At 44.6% G+C, this 18,161-nt stretch overlaps 3 protein-coding genes across 4 annotated transcripts; 1 reads left to right on the forward strand and 2 right to left on the reverse strand.

Annotated features, from left to right (window-relative positions):
- Window positions 1–798: 798 nt before the first annotated feature.
- Window positions 799–5,565, reverse strand: ccdc181 (coiled-coil domain containing 181). 2 transcript variants are annotated; one of them, XM_037470269.2, is made up of 7 exons: window positions 5,384–5,565; window positions 4,886–4,931; window positions 4,569–4,678; window positions 3,065–3,961; window positions 2,763–2,909; window positions 1,935–2,092; window positions 799–1,854 (listed from the first exon to the last, which is right to left on the reverse strand). In XM_037470269.2, exons 3-7 carry the CDS (start codon window positions 4,668–4,670, stop codon window positions 1,683–1,685), a joined length of 1,476 nt encoding a protein of 491 aa, XP_037326166.2. In that variant the 5' UTR covers window positions 4,671–4,678; window positions 4,886–4,931; window positions 5,384–5,565; the 3' UTR covers window positions 799–1,682. The 2 variants fall into 2 exon arrangements, with proteins under 2 accessions (XP_037326166.2, XP_037326164.2); XM_037470267.2 differs by having other exon boundaries at window positions 1,935–2,095.
- Window positions 5,566–6,014: 449 nt separating this feature from the next.
- On the forward strand, window positions 6,015–9,889 carry cpox (coproporphyrinogen oxidase). Its single transcript, XM_037470265.2, has 7 exons — window positions 6,015–6,943; window positions 7,055–7,198; window positions 7,300–7,410; window positions 7,541–7,682; window positions 8,282–8,500; window positions 9,234–9,338; window positions 9,413–9,889. The coding sequence occupies exons 1-7, from the start codon at window positions 6,373–6,375 to the stop codon at window positions 9,495–9,497; spliced, it is 1,377 nt and encodes a 458-aa protein (XP_037326162.2). The 5' UTR covers window positions 6,015–6,372; the 3' UTR covers window positions 9,498–9,889.
- Window positions 9,890–11,225: 1,336 nt separating this feature from the next.
- On the reverse strand, window positions 11,226–16,923 carry prrg1 (proline rich Gla (G-carboxyglutamic acid) 1). The gene is made up of 4 exons (XM_037470113.2): window positions 16,820–16,923; window positions 16,048–16,094; window positions 15,039–15,199; window positions 11,226–14,228 (listed from the first exon to the last, which is right to left on the reverse strand). The coding sequence occupies exons 2-4, from the start codon at window positions 16,055–16,057 to the stop codon at window positions 13,764–13,766; spliced, it is 636 nt and encodes a 211-aa protein (XP_037326010.1). The 5' UTR covers window positions 16,058–16,094; window positions 16,820–16,923; the 3' UTR covers window positions 11,226–13,763.
- Between the last annotated feature and the right edge of the window lie 1,238 nt (window positions 16,924–18,161).

Raw genomic sequence — 18,161 nt, forward strand, 5'->3', positions numbered from 1 at the left:
TTTTTTGAATGTTTCACTACACACAAGTACTTGAGTTTAGCTTTTGTTCTGTGTTTCCCTCCAAGGACGGCTCCTAAAAGTCCAGTTCACTTTGCTTTGTGGTACCTGATTCATGTAAGACTGATCATAGCTGTAATCTCACTCAACTGTGAAGGATCCAGAGAAGAACGGTAGTTAACATTTCTTTGTTGTTGCTTTGAGTTGTACTTGTTTGTTGTCCTGGGAAACGCATCCAAACACAAAGTGCAATTATTAAAGACGCTTTAGTTTCAGTGGTCAGTAGTTCAAAAATAATTCACAAAGGGTTCTGTTACATACTACGTTTTACATGTTATTATTATTGGCGTAAGCGGAGCACCCGATACCCAAATATCCCTCATACGAGTTAAAGAAAGAGGTGTTCTAATATGGTGAATATTTAATGACCATGCACTCTGTCCTGAGTCTTCGTCTTCTGTCGGTGACTTGATCCAGTTGTCCCTTTGTTGTTGGCGCAGTGCCCTCTTTACTGGGCACAGCGAGCAGAATATACTGGGAACACGCTGTTTATGTGTTACTTTTATTTATGCAATTTTAATAATAGACAGCTGCTGTCGTAACTGTCTGCATTTTATATGGGGAACTTTTTTTCATAAGAGGTCAATCATTCCTGTTTCAAGGAATACGTATTTGTATCTATCTTTTATATCTTTATATTTGTGTTGATGATACAGGTGATAGGCAGAGTCTTGCACTGTAAATCCGATGGAAAGAAACGGAAAAGAGACGTTTTTTGTTTTTTAATTAAAACTGCTAACCAGTACGTCATCCTCTCACGTTATGAGGTTGGCCACTTTTGTTTCACTGATATTTAATTCTGAAATGCTGTAACATGCCAGAGTGTATGTGTACGTGCCTATTAAAAACAGGAAATTTCACATCTACATTTAGCACTTCTTTTTTATTGAATGTATTCATACGGTACCAGTCAAAGGTTTGGACACATTTTCTCATTGAATGTCCAAACTTTTGATCGTACCGTATAATGAAATGTATTTTCTATCAAACTACAATGCCGATAAAATTAAGAAACTGATCAAATACTTTGGTAATGGCATTTTATTAATGTATTCATGTTGATATGGGACAATACATTATGTAGGATTTTGGAAATGTAACCTGGCATTAGGGTTGTCTTTTAGGGTCTGAAAAGCTGCATTACAGTAAAGTGATGTCATCTATTTGCCATTACCTACTTCATAACATCTTTATTACTGATGATTATTTATGAAACCCACCAAATATCATTGCATTATTGATATTGAGGGGTTAAGGTCAAAATACGTATATATTTGATTTTCTCCATATCACCCTTAATGTAACTTTTAGTTGATTCATTTTGTCCTGGTTATGTTACCTCCTGGTACCAAATGCTTCAGCTGGTGTATTCAGGCCACACAGCCGTGCTTCTTTCTGAAGAGGCTCCATTTAAACTAAAGTGCATTTTCCAAATAAAAATAAAATAATCCTTCACTCAATACATTTTCCTCACACTGAGGTAAACGGTTACTTTTTATGAATGCGACTTGACACGTGATCAACCAAAACCATAGCAACAACTAAACACCGAATGAACCACGTGGGCCCCCGTTCGGCGGGTTTTTCGTCTTTTTTAAAGACGCTCGTGTCCCTGACGCGCTCGTTCAGAAGCGGAAGGTCAGCGCCTCGGAGAACCGGAACGGCCTGGTTTCATTGACGGAACAAAGCAGATCCCTCAAGCGTCGCGCGCGTCGCTCCTCCAGCACCAACATGCGCGCGCGCTCCCGAGCCGCGCGCTGCTGCGCCCGCTTCTCCGCCCGTTTCTGCTTCAGCCACCTGAGGACGGAGCGGGGCAGGGGTCACGTCTACACCGGCGCTTCGCGTGTGAGGTGATGCAAATGTAAGAATGGACTGACCTTTTGAAGGCGCGTTCACACTGGGCGCGGCTCCGTAGGAGGTCTCCACCTTCCTCCTCCATCCTCTTGAGCTCCGCCAGCTGCCGCTCTCTCTGCTGCTGCTCCTGCTTCCTCTGGAGCCACAGGCGGAAGGAGTCCTCCGAGTCGCTGCCGTCTTTCTGCTTTGAGAGCAAAACCAATGTGCTTTTTTGAAAATAACAATTGAGTCTACTGTCGTACACTTTTATTTTGTTTTGCTGTGTATTTACGTTGTGTCCGCTTGAATTTTAATTTAATTTCCTTTTGAGATTTTTTTTTTTTTGGCTGCCTTAACTGCCTCACTGTACAACTGTAGATCAGTGTGCATTGTCACTGCAAAATGAATGAATAGATAAATAAATAGATAGCAGTGAAATTACATCAGTGTCGAGCAATGGTGGACAATAAGTACATTTATTACAATACACAATATTGCTAATATTCCTTTCACGCTATTTATAAATCTCCATTTATTATTGGAGGCTTAAGCTGTAAGACATGGTTCAAATGAACATTTGCTCCTCACTAATTCAAATCTAGCAATTTTAAAATGGGCCATTTTGCATGATATCTTTATTTTGCTATGTATATTTTGTAGATACTATTTGTATATTTTTACTCAACCCATAAAACAGAATACATGCTTTTTATTTATGATAGAGTATTTGTTCAAGGCCTCGAGAGCCTAAGATACTATTTACTAAAACCATAAATGTTAGATAACGAGCAGCCGTGCCCCTGACTCCTCACAGTATAAAGGTTGCTTAACATCTACCCTTCGTCAGACAGCAGGGAGTCGTGTGGCGTTACCTTAGCACTCATCTCCTCCATCTCTTGGGCTCGTTGGAGCCGTTTCTCCCCCTGTAACTGCTCTCTCTTCCTCAGCAGCCACGCCTTAAACGCCAGCTCATTTTCCTGCCTCTTCTGCTCCTCTTCCTGCCGTTTGCGCTGCTCCTCCTGGCATCGGAGGCCAGCGGCGATTCGACCAACACAGAGAAGCAATGGGGGGAGAATAATTCTGGGTCAGGTTGAATGTGCTACTTTGACTGTTCAGAATTCTCCCCCAAATCTCTTCCTTAATCTTTATACCAGTTTATTTCTTTTCTTTTTACCTCTCTGGCCAGTTTCTCCTTCCTCTGGTGGATCCTGTGCAGCAGGTCTTTCTGCTGCGGGGACAGGCTGTAAGTGGCCTGGCAGGGTGTCCCCGAGGCCGACTGCACCCGCCGCTTGCTGCCTCTCCCCTGGTTGCCTCTCTGGCTGTGGCTGGCCGAGCTGGGCCTGTTCCTGGGCTGAGCGGGAGGTTTGGGGGCCCGGAGGGGATCCATGCCTCGCTGGATGGGGGAGGTGCTCACGGTGGGCTGCTGATGGCGTTGGGACGAGTGGTCCCTCGCCAGAGGAGGCAGGAGTCCTTGACTTTCCACCTCTTTCAGACTCACCAAATCAAACTTACCGTCCTTCTCTACCAGGACTCTACTCTCCTTCACCCCCTCCTCGCTGGCCCCCCCTCCGGCCCTGCCAGGTCCTACGCTTTCCTCGTGAGAGCAAAGCTTGAGCTCGGAAAGCTTCCCTAAAACCTCGGCCTCTGAATCCTGGTTCCCTTGTAGCCTTCCCACCTCAGCAGAGTTCCCGTCTTGCCGCGGAGGCACCACCAGGTCCACCAGCGTCTCTTTGAAATGCAGCCGCCTGCGCCTCGCCATGTCTGGAGCTTCTTGGTCGTGCAGGTCTCGATTGGCCTGCTGGATCTTCTCCAGAATGTACTTCTTCTCCTCGTCTGTCTGGTCATCCGGTGGGGGCGCTGTAGGCGACGACCTTATGGGGCTGTCTCCGTCTGGGTCGTACTCTAATGGCTCCATAGGCGAGGGCCAGCGCTCTTCATCTTCTTCCAGCTCCGGTGTTTTCTTGCCTCTCATCTCCTTGCGGCTTTTGGGTTTTCTTTTCTTTCCCTTCCGTTTGTCCTCCTCCTCCAGTTCCTTGTCAATCTCTGCTTCCAAGTCGTCAAAGTCGAGACCCTGTGGGGCGGAAAGACAGAGGAGCTGCGCTCATTGAATAGGTTCAGCGGTAAATGAAGGAGCCACATCAATACTAATGGGGCTGCTGGCTTGAATACAGACGTGCGTGTGTGTGTGTGTGTTCATCAATATTGCATCCAGTGGCAGTCGGTGAAAGTATGTACCCTATGTTAACAGAGTGGGTTTCACATGCAATTCAGTGATGTACACCACGTCAGGTAACTGCAACCCACTCACTGTTACACATTTAGAGGGCATTGACAGAGTTTAGAGCAGCTCGCCTCTCTCTGTGTGGTTACTCTTTCAGCTGCATGGGGGGCGTGCACGTCAAATCAACCACACATATAAGGTTGGCACAGTTTCCGTAAGCCACTCGTGTCATTTATATCAAACTAAAGAACTGTTCTCTCTGCTGCGGTCTATGGTCATTTCAGCATGCGTTAGATGCGACTCTTCTTCCACCTCAGACACCTCCGATCAGCAGCAAAGACATGCCCATCATATTTGTCTCATACGAGCTAAGCATGCCAAACTCCTGGATTATCATTGGGCAGGATGAACCACTCGTGCATGTTTGATGATATTGTTATTGATATGAATGGCTTACATGGTCTTCACCACGACTTTCCTCACCAATCAGCCAGTCCAGGTCTTTCTCAAAGTCGTCCTCATAGTCCTCCTGAGGCTTTGCGCAAACCACCTCAGTCATAATCTTTACTGGAGGAGGATCAGACTCAAATGAGTTACTTGTCACACTAGAAACAGGGTTTTATGAAAAATCTAAGTCAGTCAGCCCTGAGCAACATATCTCAACATTTACAGACCAAATAACCAGAATATATGTATATACATCCATGACATCTCTCCATATCATTAATACTAAATGTGACAGAGTATTAACAGACATACAATACATACCCTCACCTATACCAGCATACCATATAGATGAGAGTAACCCATCAGGTTCTATCTATTTGCAAAATCAAAACAACAGCAAACAAATCCAATTAGAAGCAGAATACTCTGGGTATGTACAGTAACTGTCGCCACCTACTGGACGGAAATCATTTCTACAAGGTTGCTAAGCTGTTTTTGTATGTTTTTTATGGATGTTTTTTAAAACATATATGCTCTATGTTTTGCTGTCGTATATGTTGTGTTTACATTAGCCGTGTTTCGGTTCTCACTTAGAACAATTTTGACGGCAACAAAACATAGGAGTTTAACACAGACTATAATCCTGTTTATTCTTATAGCCGGCTGAGCCTTAAAAACAAACAAGACGAAGATCGAATTAGCTGCTGACTCCCAGCGAACAATTCGCATTTATATGAGTCATGGCATTTAACGTTTAACGTTTCCGCTACTGGGAATAAATAGCAGTAAACATTGTGCCAATGTTGTTATTTAACGTTGCCTCACCACAAGCAGCTTGTTGCGTAGTACTCCTGTTGAATTAGAGCGGTGAAAGAAGTCATCCAGCCGGGTCGCTTTGTGACTATCACTCCCTTTAACTGGCCCGCATATTGCCTGGTAGTCTGCAGAGCAACAGTCCCTCTACGGCCCTGAAAGGTTTAATACCCGTTGTCATAGAGACCTACAACACGCTTTACTACCCGCGCATGCGCATACTAAACTCCAACGCTAGCGAACGATCTCCATGTACAGATGTAAACAAGAGAAAAACTACAAATTGTTCTCCTAACCCCTTCAATGGAAATATTTTAATTTTTTATTTTATACACGTCTTGTAAATGTAAAATTATATTTATATTATATTAAAAGTATAACAAAACAAAGATATATTTATCGGTACTTTGAGTCTTTGCGTGCATCATTATTTGAAGAGTTAAAAAATGGTAGTGACAAATTGTTGTAAACAAAATGCAATCTTAAAATAGATTAAATAATTCTCAAAACAAATCATGCTAAGAATGACAAATGAAGATAATGACAGAAACAATTGCCAAAGGATGTATTGATATTATGTCATTTACAACAGTCTTGAATTCATTAAACTTAACCAAGTTTTTACAGGTGGCAGCCGAAACTGTTCACTTGCTGCTCAGTTCGGTTTGATCCGGGTCCTTCATTTGGAATCATATGTGAGACGTATACTTGTAAACACGAAAAAAACGTGAATATCATTGGTCAATGAACGCAACAATTTTTCCTCCGCATTGCATTCTGGGTTTTGAGTTTTCTTTGTAGTCTTCCCGCTCCTCGTACAGCTTTTCAAAAAACGACATTTCCCGTGGTGCATCTGTTACTACCGGGGGACTACGTGCTTCCCTCCCTGACGTCATCCACGACAGATAACACACTGACACAGCTTCTGATAATGTTTTGAGTGAGCGCACAACTACCAACGGACTCATACGGACACAAACAAAGAGGCTTCTCTCTCTCAAATGGCCACCATTGTCTTCTGCTCCGTCAACAAAACGGCTCAGGCCACCGTGCGGCGATGTTCGATGTCACACTTCAAGAGGCTCGCCAGCTCGGCGGCGTCACGTTTGACGTTGTCCCCCAGCAGCTGCAGCAGCAAGCCGCTGACTCTCCTTCCGGGTTCAAGATGGCTTTCCAGGGGCTGTGGCGTGCGCTTCGTGTCCCAGGGGACCGCAGGCAGAGCCGCCGGCTGCGGGCGAGCCAGACGGGGAGCCCTGGCGCTCAGCGGAGCCGCGGCACTGACAGCGGCCGTGGCGGGTTTTTTAGCCAACGCCGACCACTTCCAGCGTGCCGACATGGCCACGAAGGCGCCCCGAGCCGCCGCGGAGAAGGAACCGCAGGGGGATATCTCCGAGAGGTGCCGGGGCTTCATGTCTCCTCCGGTGACCGAAATCGGCGTGCTGCAGGAGAGCAGCGGGGAGATGCGCACGAGGATGGAGATGCTCATCATGGAGACGCAGGCCGACTTCTGCAACGCCCTGCAGGAGGTGGACGGCGGGACGTTCAAGGTGGACCGGTGGCAGAGAAATGAAGGTGAGGGGAACTCTGAATTAAACTCTCCGAAGGATGAATCCGTGCAAAAATGGCAGCACAAATCTCTCCATTTAATGTTTTTAATTAGTTACATCTTGTGTGTGTTTCGAGGTGGCGGAGGGATCAGCTGTGTGATGCAGGATGGAAAGGTGTTTGAGAAGGCCGGAGTCAATGTGTCCGTGGTGTTTGGGAACCTGACTGAGGAGGCCGCCAAGCAAATGAGGAGCAGAGGGAAAGTCCTCAAAGGGAAAGATGGTACGTGTGCTAAACTCGACATGTGTGCGCAGGCCTAAAGCTTGATGAAGTTCTTTATCAATGTAGACGTGTGGCAACCCTCATGCTCCGTGATCTCTCAGGTAAGCTGCCGTTCTGTGCCATGGGTGTGAGCTCCGTCATCCACCCCAAGAACCCCCACATCCCCACCGTGCACTTCAACTACAGATACTTTGAGATCGAGGAGGAAGATGGTGAGTGTCGCTCCGTGACGTCAGCAGTTGTGAGCTGGGTGTCAGTGACACTATTGAGTGCATGAATGAATGATGACCCTTGTTCCTTTCTTCGATTCCTTCTTGTGTGTGTGTGTGTGTGTGTCTCCAGGCACTAAGCAGTGGTGGTTCGGTGGAGGCACGGACCTGACTCCGATTTATGTTAGTAACGAAGACGCCTCTCACTTCCACCGCACCCTGAAGGAGGCCTGTGACAAGCACCACCCGCAGTACTACCCCGACTTCAAGAAATGGTGCAGTTTGACACGAGTCGACTCGCGCTTCTATGGAATGACTTGCTTGTGTTTGTGTGTGAGGATTACAATGGGTGTGTTCTCCCTGTGTGATGCTGATAAGAGGAAGTGGGAGTGAAACCGTTTGGCCTGTGAACGATTATTTGGGGATAAGGAAGGGAGGGGTGGAGCTTATTTAGTTTGTCTCGATTTGGTCAACTTGATTTAAAGTTAAATATATCACAGAATTCAAAGGCACTTGGGCAAATAGGCTTATTTGCTTTGTTGCTGTGTTTTGAGAGGATACACATCTGTATTTTAATTAACATGAAGCTACAAACAGCAGCTGGTTATCTTGGGCTGAGTTGTATAGGTGCTGGCTTATAGGCTTTTTTCCTCTTGTATAACTAGCTTTTCTTTTGTCTTCATGTCAAGCTTGGCTGTTTTCTAGCTTCAGCTTCATACTTGGAAACATGATGGTTATTTTGTATTCCCTTTGTTTTCCCCTTTACCTTTTGAATGATTTATTTGCATAGCTAAGATCTACTAAATATTTTAAAGTCCGGCCCTGGTTTAAAATAAACTACTGATTTAACTTGCTTTGGTCTATATATTTTTAGGTGTGACCGATACTTCTACATCCGGCACAGAGGAGAGACTCGGGGTATAGGAGGGATCTTCTTCGATGACCTGGACTCCCCAAGTCAGGAAGAAGCATTCGACTTTGTCAAGAGCTGTGCCCGCACGGTGGTGCCCTGTTACCTGCCCATCGTGTACAAACACCTCAATGACACCTTTACTGAGGAGGAGAAGGCCTGGCAGCAGGTACGACGAGGAAGGTGAGTAAAAGACGGGCAAAAGCAAACGGTCACTGTAATGGACACTTTATGGACGGGAGAATACACTTCATTCCCCATATTTAGTTCAGTGACTCAAGGCCCCTTGCCGTCAGCAGAATAAGTCGCTAATCGGACCCATTGAGCACCCCTGCTATTAAGTGTTCCCACACGGTCTCAGAGTCCTCTTTCTTTTCGTCCGTCCCACGTCGTGCCTCCTTGTGTCCATACGGCTGCTCAGAGTGGTAGCCTTACCTTGCCTAAACCACACCCCTTACTGTCTTCACTATTGCTTAACACATGTAATGCCCCTCCCCCTCAGATATGCATTGAAAGACAGTTCATGGCTATTTGGAATGCTTTTAGGAATATTTCTTCTGACCACATACCTCCCATGTAAGATTTGAATAAATTGATTGTTTGGATTTCTTGCATTAAAGCGTGCCAGACGTTAACAGCGCTCGCAGTTCTCTGTATGTGTGCGTCTCCCTGCTTTGTGTACATAGCCGGGCTGACTGCTTGCCCTCCAGTGCACGGTCATTCATGTAAACAGATAACGCCGTCCTGACCGTCAGGGATTCACAGAGTTCATGTAGCAGCAATGAAATATTTGCTACGTAAAGTTACCACGGCTTAATATCTACACGAGCAAAGAAATGGAGTCGCTCCCTCCCTGTGTGTGTTATCCACCTATGTGTATCCAAAAAACCTCATGTTCCCTGTGTTTCTGTTACAGATATGTGGAGTTCAACCTGGTGTATGACAGGGGAGTGAAGTTTGGATTGGCCACGCCAGGCTCCAGAATTGAAAGCATTCTCATGTCCCTCCCCCTCACCGCCAGGTAACGTCACTCGGGTTTAAGCACAACCAGCGCTGTCTGTGTCACATGGTAACCGACTCCTCTTTCCTCCGAAGGTGGGAGTACATGCACGAGCCTGCCAAGGGCTCCCTCGAGGCCGAGATGCTGGACGTATTACGAAACCCCAAAGAGTGGGTGTGAATACAGTGTTCACGGGTTCGAGTGGACAAAACCTCCAGGAAACCGTCTTTGTCCAAAGTAATAATACGCGGCACTTCCTTGATAAGTTTTGTTTAAGCTCTCAATGGTAATTTTCTGTTTCCCAGCAGCCTTGAATACACTGAATCACAAAGGGATAGCGTTACTGCCGCAGGCCGCAGGCTGTAATTGTACCGGCTGGAAGGTCATCTTCCCCCGACGATGTTTCTTTTCAACAGGTGTCTGTGTCAAACACTCGCTGTGGTTTCTGTTCTATGCCGGTGATACATGTGGCTCTACTCAAAGTTCTGGAGCTCTATTCTCCTGTAACAAAGCACTGGGAAAGTAGGGGGAAACTGAGCTGGTATGAAATGTTAATAAATCTTTTTGTGTCATTGTGTGTCCTGAAATCAGTGGGTTATTTTTTACAATAAAACTGCAATTATATCAGACATTAATGAACTGCTCCCTCTTGGGCCTCATTTATGTTGAGGTTTGTTGTTCCTCTTTGGTTAATGAGTATTTTTCCTGGTTTGTTTGAGCATAGTAAAACAAGTGACTGGATGATGGAGCATGTTCCACAGGGGGGTTAGAAGTGAGTCACAGCCCATGTGACTCATTCCAGAGAAGGAAATGTTTGTAATGGCTCTTCAAATGTAAGAAAGTATATAGCTTTTAATAAATTTAAGCTGTAAATAAGTAATGTGTTCAAATGAGTCCAAATTAATTCAATTCATAGTATATTGAAATAAATACTTAAATAATAATGATACTTTTGTCAACAAAAAATAGATATGTTGAAAATCATAGATAGTATATTGAAATCAAACCAATACTTTTCGTGGGAAATAATCATACTTTTATGTCCAAAAATATAAATCATATAATATTCATAGTCAAAATAAGTGTTTCTTTCAGTAAAAATAAATAGTATAAAAACCTTTAAACAGTCAAAGTATGTTAAAAGAAAGTCACGGTGTATAATAAATCAAATGTAAAAAATAGGGCTGGGACTCGATTAAAAATATTAATCTAATTAGAGGCTTTGTAATTAATTAATCAAAATTAATCGCATTTTAATTGCATAAATATTTGACCTGAGAACAGTGAGAAGTAATTTTTTTCACATGGATTTTTACTTTTGTTCAACCAATTCCAGCAGACAAGTGTAGAAATATAGTACGTTCAGAAATTCAGGTAGCCTATAGGTAAGTAGACCTTCTGAAAACTAGGTTTTTTTAAGTAGACCAATACTTACATCAAATTTTAATGTGTTATTTTTTGTGTAATTAATAAATCTTAATTCACATTGTAATTAATTAATCGTAATTAACGCGATAAAGTCCCAGCCCTAGTAAAAAAGTATATTGGTAAGTCTCTTTTCATCAATGGAATCAAACTAATACAAAGTATGTCAAAATCAGGCTTTGTAACATATGTCAAAGAAGTCATAGAACGTGTTATTCTGATTTTTGCAATAAATTCATCGTACCGTATGTAAAAAGAAAAGTCATAGTGTAGCGAGTCATCCTGTGACAATAATCGAGATGTATTTTTACAGCCTAAACGGTCACTGAATTGATTCATTGCATTTTTATACTTGTGGAGACCCTGCAGGCATCCTGTGCATCTCTGGGCGAGAGAAGCAGCCAATAGGCAAATGGAAGAATCACAACGCAAAGTTCAAACCCACATCACACTGCAGTCATAACACACCGAATGAAATCAAGGTAACATTTAGCACTTTTTATTACAAATTAATTCAACATTCCACACATAAAGGATTTATAACAAGTTATCTTGCATTTAGTGTTATATAACATTTAGTTTTTTTTAATAAGGCATTGTAAAAAACAAAATAAGAGCTCTACAAGTACAACAGCTGACCTAGACAGGAAGGCTTAACTCCCCCACCAGCACAGCGTAGTTCAAAGGTCATAGAGCTGAGGTTCACAGGTCAGCTCACAAAGAATAATAATCAGTGCTCCCCGGTGAGCTGACAAAATGTGACACTCATCAGTATCTGAACATTAGAGATATTTTTGGTTTTCAGAATGTATGCAGGAAAATTGCATATAGAGCATGAGCACTTTTTTTTTTCAGGTTTACAGCGACGTCGCCATGGTAATGGCCGAGAGTGACGCTGAAGATGTCAACCCAGACTGTCCTATATTTCATCAAACAGCCCATATTGAGCTTTAATGTAACCACATCCTACTGTATACTAGTCACACCATTAGCAAATGGCTGCATTCCTATGCAGTAAAAACAATCTCACCATATCTCACTTTCACATGTAAAGACTATACATATTTATATATGGGTACGTAAGACATGCTAAGTGTGAACTCTTTCCATAGTGTTATTAAATACAGAATCTCCCCCCCCCCCCCCCCCCACAAAGCTTGTGGTCATATGGCTCGCTGTCCAGCATTCGTGTGCAAGTCCCTCCGCAACTTACATGTACATCTAAAAGATTTATCAGTGGGCTTTTAGTGAAAGTGGAACAGCAGAAGACTCGTTTTCCTAGGTGCTCATATTTGCATTAAGGAAAGAATCGGGAGAGATTTTCAGTCAAAGCAACTCTCCACAGCTCAGAGTAGGAGATGCGCCAGCAAACAGTGCAGAGCCAAATCCGCCCGCAGGTGTACAGACTAAGCTACATGCATTACCAAAATATAAGCACGTATGACACATTTACACTAAACACACATTTCCTCACCCCCCCCCCACCCCCCAACACACTTTACTGCTGGTCAAGGGTTGAATATTAAAACAGTACAGAAGTTGGACCACACTAGTTTGGCAACTTGACAATTTAAACCTGCATTACCTGATATTATTGGTATAAACAATGACTAAAATGACAGATTGAAATGCGGAAAACCCAAATTTGTAGCTCAACACAGTTTTGACTGTTTGGCTTCCGCTTTAATAAATTCCTGGGTTTCAATGTTCCCTTTTTACCCCCCTTATTTTAAACCATTTACGTTAAATTATTTTTTGTATTTACAGTCCTCAATAACCCAAACCCCAGTAACACCGTGCACAAAACCGCAAGAAGTACATTAATGATTCTTTTGTATTTCACAAGATAAAAGACCCAGTCATTAGGTGCTCACCAAATCAAAGTTAAAACGTAAATGTCGGGCTTGTATTAGCTGCTGGGATGAAAATACACATCCCGTATTGAGGGATAACGCTGCGTCCGTGCAGGGTCAATGATGGCTGAGATTATCATTAGTGCAAATTGTATATTTGCAAGATTAAAACCGTTTTCTTTACCGCCCACTTGATCCGGCTGTGTTTTGTCACAGAGTCCAGGTCTTACTGAGGGAGAACTATCGTGAAATCTGAATATGGGGCGTCAACAGGTGCCGCTCTTTGTGGCATTCTTCCCCTGTGGGCCAAGCGTCACAGCACACGCACAACAACAGCAGCAGTCTCTACAGATTTGCTGCCTTGCAACAAGCTGGCTCACACTCCTCTGCCTGTGGCTTCCCTCTCCACCCCCCCCTTGTCCAAATCAAATAAAACCACAAACTGCCGAGCTGGCACTCGTGTTTCCATTTTTGGCGTTTGCTGATATGCCAGTGCTCCAGATTTCAAAGGGAGACTTGAAGTATCAGCAGCAGAGTTTGACACTTTAAATGTCATAAGCAGGTTTTTCTCTTTCTGCCCCATAGTGGTCAACAATTCATTAATTACATTTTGATTTCTCTGGAATTGGTGTTTTTAAAATGCCGTTTCTGAATCGTGTGAAACAATATTCTTGCACTAAACACAATTCTTATTTTCGCGACAACAATCCACTTGAATACATATCCTTTAAATAGTTGCAAAATATCTGCTACAGGCCGTCTGAAAAATAATGACAATAAAGCATTGATCCAACCCCCTTTACACTCGTCCTTCACTGTGGCAATCAGAACCCTTTTCTTTCTTTCTTTCTTTCACATCACAAGGAACCTTGTTATGCCTGATGAGTTAGATGATTTGCTACAGTGTGACAGCATAAATGCAACTTGAGGAAGATCAGCACAGCTGGCTGGTTGTGGTATTGCAATATCCATCCTGCTATCAACTCACCTCATTGATGAAAAGTTTCAACAGGGCTGGGTCCGGCAAAGATTGCATTAGTCCATTGACCAGAAGTGTTTCTGTGTTGAATGCGGAGGGCTGGTGATACCACAATAGTGACACTGCTAAATAATCAGATGGCCTTAGTGTAGCTTAGGGCTTTTGTTAGGGTGGTGGTGAGGCCGATGTTTACTTTCCATGACCACCGTTGACACTAGAAGCATTGGTGTTGACTATATCCTCGTACTGTGGAGGCGGCTCTGTCTCTATCTGGACGTCGGATTGGCCCACGGCCTCCTCATAGGACGGCGGCGGGTCTCCGGCGCTCCCTCTCCCCGACGTGAGCTCCGAGCCCGGATACGCTGGGCTGCTGTGGACGCTGAGTTCTGATTGGTCACCGTGGTGGTAATCCCTCCCCCAATGGTCCATGGAGACCACAGACAAGACGTGGTCGTGATGCGAGTGGCCCAGGCTGGGGCTGCGCTGCGAGCGCTTGCGGGAGTGGCAGCGCCACACCGTGATGGCCACCGCGACGATGATGAGCACGACCAGCAGCAACGGCACAATCAGGTAGAGCGAGTGGACTCCTCCGACCACCGTCTCCAGCCCTCCGGATGGACTGCTCTCCCGCACGTATTCTTCCCAGAAACGTTTCTGCACCAGAGACACACGACAACACGCACGTTTAGTCAAGAGTCAATACGAGATCGAAAAAAACATCCTCTTCGATAAGACTCGGCTCCGGCACGCACTAAACACGGGGACACAAAAACACAGGGTGTAACCGGCACACACAATATCCACTGAATGCCGACTTTCTATCTGGGTGACTGGAACACAAAGGCAGCAGACAACAACATCCGAACAAAAAGCGCTGGTGATGCTTGGCCGTGTGTGTCACTCTTTGCTCTTTGGCCTCTGACAATAGTTTTCCAAATATGCCTCCCTCTCTGGTTCTTCCTGCTGATAATCATCACTTCCTGAAGAAAAACATACACATTCCACACGCTACCATTCAAATTCATTACCGGACACATGAAGCCTACGAAACAGCACTTTAAAAAGGGAATTTGGGGATTATTTGACATAGGGCAGCAGGAATGACTTACTCCGCTGTCATGAAATCGAATAGTGGCTTTTAGCTAGAGCGGACAGTCCTGTGTCCAAAGACTTCGAGCCACTTGGGTGTGTTTGCTGATGCTGTTGTTGCTGCCAATTTTCTGGTACATTTTGTCTTACCAGTCACTGGCTTTATCGGAAATCTCTGAATGCCCTCTGGGGCTAATTTACCGGTATAGACTACTAGACCCTTTATGTGGTTTGTGTGTGGGTCCTCATATAGGCACACACACTGTGTGTTCTACTGTCTTGCCCCTGTGTGTATTTAGCCTGGAAGAGAGTGGGGACTGTCAGCCCGGTGCGGTGCGATGCGTCCACCGTCCTCCTCCTCCTCCTCCTCCTCACCGTCTTCTCGTCGTTCTCGAAAGCCTCGCGAGCCTCCTCGTAGGTGCAGACCTCCTCGCGGCACTCCCTCTGAATGCTGCCTTGCTTCATTTCCTCCAGCAAGAAGTTGGCCCTGCGCAGCCGCCGCAGCACCGAGTGGGCCGCGTCCGCCGGCAGGAACACTGAGGGAGGGGGACAAAAACCAATGGCAGAGAGGAGGGAAGACTGTGAGATTTAAAGATGTGTGAGCAACGGGCTGGTTCGTTGGGATCGGCGCGTTACGCGGGCTGAAAATGTAACGTCAACAAATGATGCAATCGGGATTACACACAGTAACAAATAAACAAATAAACAAAAGACGGAAAAGAGGAGTAGGGGCGAGTTAGTAAGCAGAAGAGTGTAGGGGAGGAAGTGAAGGGGGGGGGGGGGAATATAAGCAAAGAGTGTGTATTGAAAATAGACAGAGGAGCAGGAGCAGGGGCAGGAAAAGGGGAGGAAGATGCCAAAAAAGGGGGGAGAGAGAGGTGGCAAGTGAAACAAAAGGAAGTAGAGCAGAGCGATGCCGAGAGCCCGCATTTCTGCATAAAAACAAAAGCTCCTTTGATTTAGGCATCCATCCCTGGGCCAAGAGAGACCGGACGAATGGACTTAAAAGAGGACGAGCGTCCCTCCGTTTTAAACATTCCACAATAAGAACATGAACTCTTGGGAAAAAAATTGTGTGCACGATGCCATAACATGGGACACCCTGGGAATCTGTGATGTTATTACCGAAATAACTAACCAAATTAAGTGATTGAGTTTTAAGTTCGGTGATGTGACCAGACACAAAAAAGCAGCAAAAAATAAGGGACAAAAGAATGCTTGAAGCAGGAAATTCCCTTGGGTACGAATGGGAATAAAGACAATAGAAGAAAAAACACAATAGTCACATTCCAAGGGAAGAGCAGGACAATATGTTGGAGGAAGGTTTCCAATGACATTTGAAAGTAGGTGATGTAACGTTAGAACCATTAGTCCACAGACTTACCGCTCCCCATGATTCCTACAGGCTGTTGGGCTGATTTATCTCTGGGCCTGTAGGTACAAGTCAAACAAGAATCAAGCATGACTCCCTACCATGGAACAACGTATGCTTTTTGCCTCATCAATCATAACATTGGAATGTCCTTTTAAAAAGTTGCCTTTAGCGAGGTAAGGAAACCAGTAAGAGAAGCACCGCGGTGTGAAGTACACCACATCTCACCGTCACAGCGTCCTGCATTTTTTTGGGGATAACTGAGACACCATCATAACCGAGTGAGTGTGTAATGAACGTTTGCGGCCGGACGTCAAAGGGCGTGTTGACAGCGTGATACATCCTCGAACCGAAGTGACAGTGACCAATGGCGGCCGCTGGACAGTGTCAGTGTTCCGAGAATCCCTGCTCAGAGCTCCCAGAAATAACATCCACCGGAGGCGGCTCGGGAGAAATAAGCGGCGGCCGCCACCCCGTTATCCGGGTGGCATCAGAGACAGCGGGGCGACCGCTGGAAGCCTGGTGGGGGGGGTCGTGTTTAGGCGGAGCTACATCGCGGATGCTAAGTGGTCTATTCTCGGCCGTTAGCTGTGCGGCTCGCGCGCTGAAGGGGCTGGTTCGTTGGGATCGGCGCATCTCGCGCGGCGCGATTTAACGTTAACGAGCAACACGTAACGTCGATATTCGAAAACGGCGGCCAAAGGAAATGTAAATGTGAAAGGCTTTTACGTCACGTCGAAGCAGTCTTTTGAATATATAAATAAACTTTATCAATTCAGCTCACCTCTTTTCGTCCCAGAAATGCGCATGAACGTGCCCCTCGTTACCTCCGTTGCCCTAGAATGTTGCTATGCACTGTGCGCATGCGCAGAGCTGTGTTCGCCTTCAGCAGACCCACGAACGGCCCCTCGCTCCCAATTAAAGGAACAGGGAGAACAATACCAGACGGAATAAACCCAGCCCACGCGATCACTGTGTAGTGCGAAATAACTTCATAGAGAATTTCATGTTGGCCATGTCATTTTAGAGCCTTAATATGATGTGATCATCCTGTATATGTATTTACACAAATAATAAAATCAAAAGTTGCTTCAAATTTAAGGGTAAACAATAAAAAACAGAACCTTATGTTATAAGTGTATACAAGTGTAACCAAAATCATCTTCATTAGGAATTTTACTGATTTCCTCAGTATTGTGAACACACAATTGAGTCCAAAAGATATGCATAAGCGATGGATTTTACTGGGAAAAAAGTAGCAACCAATAATGGTGGAAAAATTGGTAACAAGCTTGGTTTCTAGTCCTAATTAATTGGGGATGTCAGTAAAACACATTAAAAAAAGGCATTGACTGCTAAAATTTGTGTAAAAATTCATATTTTCATTCCCTTGATGGCAAAAAAGACCAGCTTAATAAATATAATAATTAGTAAACATTGTGCATAAGAATTAAACGTTTTTTTCATTTTTCCCATATCCACTAATCTGGTGTAGTGTGCTGCCGGCTAGTTGTTGATCATACAAAAAATAAATTCAAAACTACTGTGAATGAGTGACCATTATCTTTGCTTGAGTGGTTCAAACAGCTGGTTAACGCTGCTTCTGTCAGGTGTCGGTGCTGGAGCACGTTGCAGGCGGAAGGAGGCAGGACTCAGACGCAGGATTTCCAGTTTTCCAAAGGTGCTCTTTATTCACCAACATACATCCAAAGGAACGTGCACCAACGACGGGTAGACATAGACAATGAAGCAACAAGGGACAACAGGCACACGGGGCCTAAATACACAAGGGAGGTGCAGGTGATTGGACACAGGTGGAAGCAATCAGGCAATCACATGACAGGACAGGAAGTGAAGCTCACCCAGAGACACGAGACACAAGAAAACTACAAAATAGGACAGGAAGCAGAGCCAAACCGTGACAGCTTCAATGTACACCTAATTCCTCAGTAGTTGATGTTGTTGTTGCATTTCTATTAAATTCTGTTATGTAGTAATTTTGCTTTAAAACATGTTCATTTTGTTTGTGTGTCCGATTTGTGTGTGTGTGTGCATGTATATATACATATCACAGAATGATGGGCGAGTTAATCAATATGAATTAACTCCAAGATTCTTCCCTAAGG

This window comes from Pungitius pungitius, chromosome 7 (genome assembly GCF_949316345.1).
Source record: "Pungitius pungitius chromosome 7, fPunPun2.1, whole genome shotgun sequence".
Taxonomy (NCBI): Eukaryota; Metazoa; Chordata; class Actinopteri; order Perciformes; family Gasterosteidae; genus Pungitius; species Pungitius pungitius.

What these genes read in the sequence shown, in the direction of transcription:
- ccdc181 (XM_037470267.2), bottom strand. Translation starts at nt 4,670, where the DNA reads ATGACTGAGGTGGTTTGCGCAAAGCCTCAGGAGGACTATGAGGACGAC. An exon ending in AGGAGAAACTGGCCAGAGAG is followed by an intron (nt 2,910 to 3,064) that starts GTAAAAAGAAAA and finishes CTCCGATGCCAG; the next exon opens with GAGGAGCAGCGCAAACGGCA. An exon ending in TGTGAACGCGCCTTCAAAAG is followed by an intron (nt 1,855 to 1,934) that starts GTCAGTCCATTC and finishes CTCCGTCCTCAG; the next exon opens with GTGGCTGAAGCAGAAACGGG.
- cpox (XM_037470265.2), top strand. Translation starts at nt 6,373, where the DNA reads ATGGCCACCATTGTCTTCTGCTCCGTCAACAAAACGGCTCAGGCCACC. An exon ending in AGTCCTCAAAGGGAAAGATG is followed by an intron (nt 7,199 to 7,299) that starts GTACGTGTGCTA and finishes GTGATCTCTCAG; the next exon opens with GTAAGCTGCCGTTCTGTGCC. An exon ending in TACCCCGACTTCAAGAAATG is followed by an intron (nt 7,683 to 8,281) that starts GTGCAGTTTGAC and finishes ATATATTTTTAG; the next exon opens with GTGTGACCGATACTTCTACA.
- prrg1 (XM_037470113.2), bottom strand. An exon ending in TCGAGAACGACGAGAAGACG is followed by an intron (nt 14,229 to 15,038) that starts GTGAGGAGGAGG and finishes TCTCTGGTGCAG; the next exon opens with AAACGTTTCTGGGAAGAATA.